The sequence below is a fragment of the Lactuca sativa genome, chromosome 8, assembly GCF_002870075.4.
Source record: "Lactuca sativa cultivar Salinas chromosome 8, Lsat_Salinas_v11, whole genome shotgun sequence".
NCBI lineage: Eukaryota > Viridiplantae > Streptophyta > Magnoliopsida > Asterales > Asteraceae > Lactuca > Lactuca sativa.
The window spans coordinates 21780938-21791684 of record NC_056630.2 but is presented as its reverse complement, the minus strand read 5'-3'; the positions used below and the strand labels follow the sequence as shown (position 1 = coordinate 21791684).

The 10747-nt window shown below is 36.4% G+C and overlaps 1 protein-coding gene across 1 annotated transcript; it reads right to left on the bottom strand.

Annotated features, from left to right (window-relative positions):
- Positions 1-2859: 2859 nt before the first annotated feature.
- Positions 2860-5557, bottom strand: LOC111893320 (heat shock cognate 70 kDa protein 2-like). Its single transcript, XM_052766961.1, has 2 exons — positions 5287-5557; positions 2860-4832 (listed from the first exon to the last, which is right to left on the bottom strand). Exons 1-2 carry the CDS (start codon positions 5498-5500, stop codon positions 3097-3099), a joined length of 1950 nt encoding a protein of 649 aa, XP_052622921.1. The 5' UTR covers positions 5501-5557; the 3' UTR covers positions 2860-3096.
- Between the last annotated feature and the right edge of the window lie 5190 nt (positions 5558-10747).

The window sequence follows — 10747 nt, the reverse complement described above, 5'->3', positions numbered from 1 at the left end:
CCCCCCCCCCCCAAATCTTAATGTTGGCTTCAAAAGACGTCCAAAAACTTGTTGAAGGTGTTACGGTTGTTGAAAATGCCAAATGAACATTAACATGTAATACTTAGTCAATATAATATATGGTAATCAACTGAATTTAGAGAATGATCACGATGCAAAACAATATTAAGTAATAGTTTATTATCCATAATCCATTCAATGTAACTATCTTTTTTGTATATATGTAAGAGTTTGCCTTAAAAACTCCAATAAAGTTAATGCATTGGTTATAGAAGCTCTGATTCTGAAACGAGTAATATGGGTGGACTAAATGAAACATGTACTTGATAGTCAAGGGGCCAGTCGTTCAGTTTATGACTTCATCGACTGACGAGAGGTACCATGAAATGCTTATTTTGATATTTTTTGACCGTTAGATCATTGATCCCATCAAATCTTGATTGTAATTTTCTTAATATAAAAAGATAAATATAGTTGCATTATATTATAAACTAGGTTTAAATCTGTAAAAATCACGGTTAACAAATTAAAATAATATTAATACTTCAAAACATAATTATTAATCAGTGATTTTAAAACGATTATTAGTTTACAAAGTTAGATGATTTGGGTGTAACTTTACGATGGTTGATTCAAAATAATATATAAACTGATCTGAAGATACGAGTAATGTTCTTTATACTTTGATTAATGAAAAAAGTGATGATGGTGTATAATGAAATATAATATTGAATAGACTATAGCTCGTATACTACACGGTTGATATAAAAGGCTATATATATATATATATATATATATATATATATATATATATATATATATATATATATATATATATATATATATATATATATATATATGAAAAAAATAGCAATTTATTTATGCTTTGTAGCAAGAAATAATAAATTCCATGGAAATGGCTTTTGAGACAATTAGATACCATTTTCTAAGTTAGTGAAATATTTTTTTTTCAAAACCATTAACATCAATTATAACAATGTACTTTCAAAGTGCATTCTTATTTTAGCAATGTACTTTAATAGTGCGTTTTTTTTTAAAAAATTATCAACTTATTTCTATTTAATATCAAAAAATAGTAACACGAACCATTTACATCAATTATAGCAATGTACTTCAAAGCACATTGTTATTTTAGGGTTATCTTGCGAAATAAAACTTTTATTTTTTTAAAAAAAATAGTAACTTATTTCCATTTTATAATAAGGAATAGTAAAACTCAATGGAAATGGCTTTCTAAGACAATTAGATGCCCCTGAATAAGTTTTAATTTTTTTTTTTCAAAAAAGTAGTAACATGAACAATATTCTCATCAATTATAGCCTTTTATGTTGTTCACACATCAGTTGTTTATTTAATTTATGCAATTTGAGAGTAAAATAATGTAATAAATGTCCTACCTGATCATTGAAAGTCTTGTTCAATATGTAAAGTCTAGAGGGCCACCTTGATCCTGACTAAAAGAATACAAATAAACAATCATTACCAAAATCTGATTATAAAGAACTTGGGTTTAAATTTAAGAGTTATTACCTGCTAAAAGTGGCCACTGAAGAATGCTCGGTGTAGGTGGGTGTGATGAACACTAATTAAGTCATCGCTAATCAACAATCTTACTTAAACATCTAGCAGCTGCCATTCATTTCATTAAAAAAAAAACTATAATTCATAAGCAAAGAATGTAAACTAAAATTAAAAGAAAAACGTTGTTATTGAACTATTATTTGTGTTTACCTGGAGAGAGCAACATGCAGACAATCGAGAGCAGGTGTAGTCATCGGTGAGGCTACTGGAGGGTTTTATAAACAGATAGACAAACCAGCCATCTAAGTATTGCTTTGGGACAATTCTTTCAACACCTGGATTTCATGTTTTATCAACCCGTAACAAAAAGTGGTAGCTTGAATTCCAAAAATATGGTAATTTTTTGTAGATGGATTTGCATTCTGAAAATGAACCAACATTTATGTACTCAAAGGTTTAGATCGAAGAACTGAAAAGAAAAGGTAAGAACCAAGTACTTACAATGTCGTGAGTACATTCCCTTTCTGGTATTCACATTAGAAAAAGAAACCCTAGATCGATTTCTCATCAAGAGACCGACTCGTCAGACAAAAGCAATCGATTGAGAGGGTGGGATAAGATGCAACTCGATTAAGATATGTAATTCAATGCAATCAATTTGTTCTTAAAATCTCGGGATCTTTAACAAAATTCGGGTGATCACGCCCCTTATTTATTGGCCATATTTACGAACCTTATTATCCAGGCAAAAATTGTGAGTGAGAATGGATGCCAAACAAATTAATTTCCTATTATAGTTCCTAATTTTTTGCTTAGATTTTAATGTTTGATTTGAAATTGCTGAATAATGTTATGCGTTTGGTGTTATGATCAAGGAGGAGGTTATATTTGGAATTTCACATTGACAACATTGGGCGGGAAAATATTATGAGAATGGTTTGAGGAGATGCCATGTCGCAATCTTGTACTCTTTTTTATCAGAATAAGATATAACTAATGTAACGATTAGTAAGTACAACTATATGCCTTATTAAGCACCATCAGTGTAACAAAAGTAAAACAAATGAGTCTTGTAGATAATTGTGTTAAGTGTTAACAACATTTTTTTAATCCACACTACAAAGTTGTTTTAATTGGAGATATGCATTAACGATTCATTTCATATCCAAAAGATGTAATCTTTTGCCAGTTACCTATCTAAATGGTTAAAACAGTTGCATAAAACTGTTTCATGAATTGACAGAAAAATAAAATATGGTTTCAAAAAATGGTAAAAGTGAAACATTAATAGTTACATTCTTACATATTGTGGCCATCACAGGAAACATCAAGCTACATTTTCTGGTTCACTTAAAAAGATTAATAAATTTTGATAATTTTTTAGTAATTTGGTTAAAACGTTCGGAGCCTATAAACGGTTATAAAAACTTTAAACTTCTTTCATCTAGTTTTAGCAATAACTAGAAGCTATTATTGGCTACCCTTTTCTAGCAGCTTATCATTAGCACAAATCAAAATTTTAAACTTAAAAAAGAAAAAAACAAATTTCGTCACTTAATCAACTTCCTCAATCTTGGGTCCAGCACCGCCACCACCAGCCGGAGCAGCTCCTGCATTACCGGCGGCCGCCGCATCAGGAACACCACCGGCTTGATACATCTTAGCAATAATCGGATTACAAATCCCTTCTAATTCCTTCATTTTATCCTCAAATTCATCCACTTCACCCAACTGGTTCGCATCCAACCAATTAATCGTTTGCTCAATCGCATCCTCCACCTTCTTCTTATCTCCGGCGGCGATCTTCGCCGACACTTTCTCATCACTTATCGTGTTCCTCATATTATACGCGTAGTTCTCCAAAGTGTTCTTCGCCTCCACTTTTTTCTTATGTTCTTCGTCCTCCGCCTTGTACTTCTCCGCCTCCTGCACCATTTTTTCAATATCTTCCTTCGATAATCTTCCTTTGTCATTCGTAATCGTGATCTTGTTCTTCTTCCCACCGACTTTATCTTCAGCGGAAACGTTTAATATCCCGTTCGCGTCGATGTCGAAACAGACTGTAATCTGGGGAACACCTCTCGGCGCCGGAGGGATGCCGGAAAGTTCGAATTTTCCTAGTAAATTGTTATCTCTTGTTCGTGTTCTTTCTCCTTCGTAGACTTGAATCAAAACGCCAGGTTGGTTGTCGGAGTAGGTTGAGAAAACCTGCTCCTTCTTCGTCGGAATCGTGGTGTTTCTCGGGATTAGCACCGTCATGACTCCGCCGGCGGTTTCGAGTCCGAGAGAGAGAGGAGTAACGTCTAAGAGTAAGAGATCTTGTACCTTTTCGTTTCCTTCGCCGCTGAGAATGGCAGCCTGAACTGCAGCGCCGTACGCGACGGCTTCATCGGGGTTGATGCTTTTGCAGAGCTCTTTTCCGTTGAAGAAGTCTTGTAAAAGGTTTTGTACTTTTGGGATACGTGTAGACCCACCGACGAGGACGATATCGTGAACGGATCGTTTGTCCATTTTAGCGTCTCGGAGACATTTTTCAACGGGATCCATGCATTTTCTGAAGAGATCCATGTTCAGCTCTTCGAATCTAGCTCGAGTTATGGTGGTGTAGAAGTCGACACCTTCGTATAATGAATCGATCTCGATTGTTGTTTGAGCAGTGGATGAAAGAGTTCTTTTAGCCCTCTCGCATGCTGTTCTTAATCTCCTCAAAGCTCTTGGATTTCCGGTGATGTCCTTTTTGTGTTTTCGCTTAAACTCCTGAACAAAGTGATTCACCATTCTGTTGTCAAAGTCTTCGCCGCCGAGATGTGTATCACCGGCGGTGGACTTCACTTCGAAGATGCCCTCTTCGATTGTAAGAACAGAGACATCGAAAGTTCCACCACCAAGGTCAAAGATAAGAACATTCTTTTCACCAACACTACCGGCTTTCTTGTCTAGACCATAAGCAATGGCGGCAGCGGTGGGCTCGTTGATGATACGCATCACGTTTAGACCAGCAATAACGCCGGCGTCTTTGGTGGCTTGGCGTTGGGAATCGTTGAAGTATGCAGGGACTGTAACGACGGCGTTTTTGACTGTTGATCCAACAAAAGCTTCAGCGATTTCACGCATCTTGATGAGCACCATGGAAGATATCTCTTCGGCTGCAAATTGTTTGTTCTCTCCTTTGTAATCGACTCCGATCAAGGGCTTTTCTGCAGGACCAGATGTGACCTTGAATGGCCATAGCTTCATGTCGTCCTGCACAGATGCGTCACTGTATCTCCGACCGATTAGCCGCTTTGCATCTGTTTTTTGTTGTCAAAATTATAGAATATAACTTAGTACTTCCGATCAAAACATGATAAATGAAACAAAGATACTAATCTCCGAATAGCAATTTCTGTATATAATGAAATTTTAACATCCATAGCAAGTGCGATTGATGATTAATATATACTAGAAGTCAAAATGGCTAATCTACAAATAGCAATTTTCAGTGAGAGCTATTGATGTTTTATCGCATACTACCGGTGATAGCAATGATATCTAATACTATGAATTAAAATGCCCAATCTCCAAATGCATGTTTCATTGAGAACGATTGATGATTAATTTGAAAGTAATTTCTGTGCCTCAATGGTAAGATTTGCCCTAATGGATCTAGAATTGCCACACAATTCATAAGATCAATCCACAGAACATCAACGAAAAACAAACGAAGCACCTGAAGAAACTGAAAGTTTGAGCATATTAACGTACCGAAGACGGTGTTCATTGGATTCATGGCGACCTGATTCTTCGCAGCATCACCAATTAGACGCTCGGAATCCGTAAACGCAACGTAAGATGGAGTCGTTCTGTTGCCTTGATCATTCGCGATGATCTCGACTCGGTCATGCTGCCATACTCCGACGCACGAGTATGTTGTACCTAGGTCAATTCCGATCGCCGGACCTTCACCTTTTCCGGCCATTTCTTAAACTCTATATACCAACCAACTTTAGATCCGAAAAAGATTACAGTTGCTATAAAAAACTGGCGCGAGTTTGTTGATGTGAAGCGAAAGGCCATTTATAGTCTGCTTAAAATTAATCGTGGCCGTTGATCAAAGTATTATGCGATTTGAATAATCCGAGTCATTCGTTTGAAATTTTGACCAAAATGAACTTAGGACTTAATTGCTTTTTAGTCCCTAAATATATGTAGAACTCCTTTAATATTATAGTTGAACCTAACGGTTAACACCAAAACAAAATATTGATGATTTTATCCTTTTTAAACCTACAAACATAATTTTTTTTACCATGGGATAGAGTTATTTCCATAAAAAATTTATATTTTCATGAAATATGTAGTTTTGCCATCTCCACCAGAACCCCCACCCCCACCCCACCCCCACCTACCACCACACTCTAACACCACCAGTACCCTCTGCTACCGATAACATCGTCTACTAACACTCGCCTATGTCATCATCACCTCCACCATCCGCCACCACAACTGTTGCCACGACACGACCACTGTTCACCACCATCGAAAAATCAACACAAAACACAGAAACCACCACCACCACTGTTGTCCAATACCACTAGGAAATTGACACAAACACACACAAACCACCACCACCAACAACCACCATCAGAAATCGACACACACAAACCATGAATTCGACACACACTCCATTTTATTTAGATCTCCATCGCCATCAGAATCATCAGAGTTGTCCAATGGAGGTAGCTAGGGTTTCGTCCGAGCGGATAGTAGTGAAGGCAAATTGTGTGTTGAAGATGGTGTTGTGGATTACTAATAAATCTCGTTTAAGCTCATTTAGGCTTGCGAGCTTACTAATGAAGCTCGGCTCAAACTCGTTTAATAAACGAGCCCTAAATTGAGCTTGAGCTCGGCTCGGATGCGTTTAACTTATGCTCGAGTCGAACTTTAAAAAGTCGATCACGAGTAGCTTACCGGCTACCCCAAACTCCTAGTATTATCTGTGGTTGTAAATGTTTGCCAATGAAGTGATGAACTTACCAAACAACTCATTTTGTTCTTTAACATGACATGTAACTAAAAATTCAATAAAGCACACTGATCTTTATATATATCTAGTTTTTTTTTAAGGAATCAATATACAGAAATTCATCTAAACTTTTGAAATCTCGTCACCATCGGAGAAAATAATGCCAATTTTTTTGATCTATCAACAATATATATTTTCTACTTTTATAATTTAAATTTAAAATGAAATAAATACTTATGTATTTTGTTAAGGATTAGATAAGCGGAGGTACTTAAAACTTAAAAGCCTTAAAGGAGGGGTTTAATCGTTTTAAGTGTGAGATGTGGGGTATGTAGGTGACATTGCTGCATGGAAGAATTTTCATTTTCTATTTATTCACTTTTTTCTTTTAAAGTGCATGAAAATTGGGTAAAGGGAAGAAATTACTTTTTTTAATAGTAAAAAATGAGTGGGGAATTAGATTCGCTACCTACCGATATGTGCCGCATTTACAATTCCGTTCACTTCTACCCCTCTATGAAAGAAAGAACAAAAATTGATTGAAGAGTTTATTAAGTGATAATGATTTAAAAATGTAGTTTATTTTTTGATTTGTATAAATTTAATCATTGAGTTTTTTTTTTGTCTGTATTTTTCTATTGAACTTATTAAACTATTCAAAAAATATCTTTATGACCTGTCATCAGAGGTTTAGCCGGTTTCCGATGTATTTTATAGCTCTGACGAGACTCCGAATTTATTATATGGCGTTCATGGTTTTTCCAGCGAGCTCAAGAACTCAGATTTGTACTCTCCTTCTATGTATTTCTTAGTTCTGAACAAATGCCGAACATAAACCTATATAGGTGTTTGATTTTCAAACTCAAGAACTCAAACCCATAAATCGATTCTTTATCTTCATCTTCTTCTGTTCAAACTCAAGAACACTCAAACCCATAAACAAATTCTTCATTCTTCACCTTCATCTTCTTTTGTTCAAACTCAAGAACACCCAAAGCCAGAAATAAATGCTTCATTCTTCATCTTCATCTTCTTTTGTTTATCGTGTTCTTGAGATCTTTATCTGGCTCATCGGTTGTTCATCGTGTTCTTGAGAGCATATGTAGATTTGTGTGTGTGTGTGTGCGTGTGTGCTAGATCAGAACACAAACCCATATCAAAACATGATCCCAGATCTTCAAAAACTGAACACGAACCTATATCAATTTCTGGGTTTGAAAAAAACCCTAACTCGAGTTCATCTTCAATTTCGTATACCTTCAAGCTCGATTTTGGTAAAACCTCCACATGTGAGTGTGTTCATCTTCAAGGAACCCAAAACACACAAAATTGATTTCTTCTTTGTTTTTGGAAATCAACTTCTGATTTTGAAAACCCTAACTCGACTAAGGGTTGTTCTTGAGTTCAATTTTTGGTGTTTATGTGTTTATGGAGAACACACACAAAGCAATAAATATGGTTTTATTTGTGTGTGTTGAAGATCATGTGTTTGTGTGTGAGTTCATCTGATCTGGGGTTCATGAGTTTATGTGTTCATCAAATCTAATTTTGTGTTCATTTGATATTTGAAGAAACTTAAAAAAGGTGCATGTGAAGAATGACTTATATGGGAGAAAATGGTGGCTTGGATTTGTTTATCTTGTTGGTTTGTGTTCATCTGATATTTGATGAACATGTTGTAGCAAGTGTTTGATTTTCAAACTGTGAGTATGATAATCAATGCGTAAGGACAAGGTTTGAAAACTCAAACCTTGAGTTAATCTTTAAGATCAACGTCTGCTCTTAATATAAAGTTCCAGTCGAATCTGGTAAACTAGTTAGGAGTTGAAGATAAATAATCAACAAAGTATTCAAGTAATAAATGAAGTAAAATTAAGTATAATCAATGCAAATGAATTTTAAGAACAATAAGAATGTAATGAAAGAACTTTGACTTGAAGGAAAATGTAAGTGTTGTGAAGAGAATATTTGCTATTCTTGGATTAATACTTTGATTCGTTCATACTCATAAATTGATGAAGCATTCACTCGTTAAATAGTGAAGTAGGAACATAGTACAAACTAGAAAACATTCTAAGGACTGGACAATGATCAGTGTTTGGCAAACTGACATCTAAAAGATACACACAATTAAGTCATATGAACTGTTACATCAAAGAAAAGACAAAATGCATTAAATGCATGAACATACTTCTAATCTCGAAACACCTTGATCTCATACTAGATCTCACTCTTGGAACTTCACCATATCTCAGATTCAACTGACATCGAAACTTGATTGCTAGAGGTTCACTTTTCATGTTTCAACAATCTCCCCCTAAGTCAACTTAGAAATTATGCCAGCTCAGTTGGATTCTTCTAATACAAACAGGTAAGCTCAGTAGAGCCAATCTTGGACTTCTAGGTACCACTTGAGATGGTTGATGAACTTGTTCTTCACGTGCTCCAGAGCATCACTCTTAGCTGCATTGGCAATGAAGTTTTGGAGGATCTTGAAGGGAACGAGGTGTTTGTCAAGAGCACGAAAGAAATCTTTTCAGTTGGTCTTCTTTTGCAAGTAGACATATTCGATCTCTGGTTCCTCAATAGGCCCTTCTGCCAAAATTTGAACTTCAGGTAGTTCATAATTGATCTTTGCCAAGACATTTTCAGTTCTAAACAGATGCACAAACTCGAAATCGGATCTACAGAGCTCAGCTACATAATCCTTCAGGAATTTCATTGCGACATTTTATGCTGTGATGCTCATTTGATCATTTTGGTGACTTTGGAATTGAGCGGCAATCGTGAGAATATCATTCAAATTGATGGAAGGGAAATCTGCATTCGTGGTGGTGATGGTGGTTTCTTTGTTTCGATTGATGTAATATCTGTACAGCATGTAGTTCTTGTCGAACTTGCTTAGGACCTTTCTTCCAAACCCAAAAAATTGTGTGATTCTATTCCGAGACCACACTTACTTTTGAGGTCGTGCATTGACGAATTAGAATGTCTTCAATCTCTCTCACTCAGTTCCGATGATTATTTGAGGATCATCATTGGGATGGAGTGGAGAGAACTTGATGTAATACTTTCCGAAGGGAGAGATTGGGAGATCAATTTGGTCTGAATCTTGTGTGGGTAGATTAAAGTGCATGAAGGGCACAATGTCTTGGTCGTGAATTACCCTTCTCGGAAGAGTGGGGATATGCCCAGCATTGGATTGAGATTATCTTTTAAAGCTTGGATCTGAATGCTCTCTTCAAGTGCCTGATCGATTTGAGCTTGTCACCAACCTTCGGACTTCTTGAATATCCTTTGAGGGCTATGAGGTTCCGAGGAAAGGTTCTCCCCTTTGTATTTATGTGGCTCGTTTTATGTCACATATGACTTTTTGAATGTTTTCGGTGATGGTGAACTCTAGAGGAGGAGGAATCAAAGGCCCTTCTGTAATGTCGTCAAGTTTCCAAAGAGGAGAACCTTTATCACTAGGAGCAATTCTTGGAGAGGGAATTGGATGCATCATCAACTGAGTAGCTCGTAATGCATCGATGGTGAGCTTAGTCTTGAATTTGGCCATTTCACGACTTCTTTGAAGAACGTCTGCTAAGGATGATGGCCAAGTAACAACATACCATATCCTTTTCTCTTCCTCTAGAAGAACTTTGACTGGAAATTTCCGAGGAGCTTGAATTCCTACAAAAATATTGGTGATATACTCAACTTCTTCTTCATCTTCTTCATAATCATCTTTAGATGGAGGGTCCATGGACAAAACCTGTATGTCATCGTCATCAAATTCATCTCGGAGACTGAACTCTGAGGCTTGTTTCCATTGAATGGTTCAACCCTTTCTGCTAGGTCCTTCTCCCCCTCTTGCTTTGGAGGGCCCTGCATCCGAGGCAGGTCGAGCTGAGGCTTGAACTTTAGACAACCTTACGAAGAATTTTTGGAAGCTCATGTTGATTTGCTTGGAGAGAGCATCGTAGGCTTCAACGGTGGGAGGTTGGACTTTTAGATGATCAAACAAGTTACCCAGGATGGAAAGCATTTCGTCGAATTTGTTTTTCAGAACGGCGATGATGTTCCAACAAGCTCAGATTAACTTGATGAGGACCTGCTGCATGATGAGATTAAGTTCATCCTTCCTTTTGATTTCCTTCTCCAACCTCTGGATCTGCTTCTCATGTCAGATATGCGTTTGCTTGATCAACTCGTTTG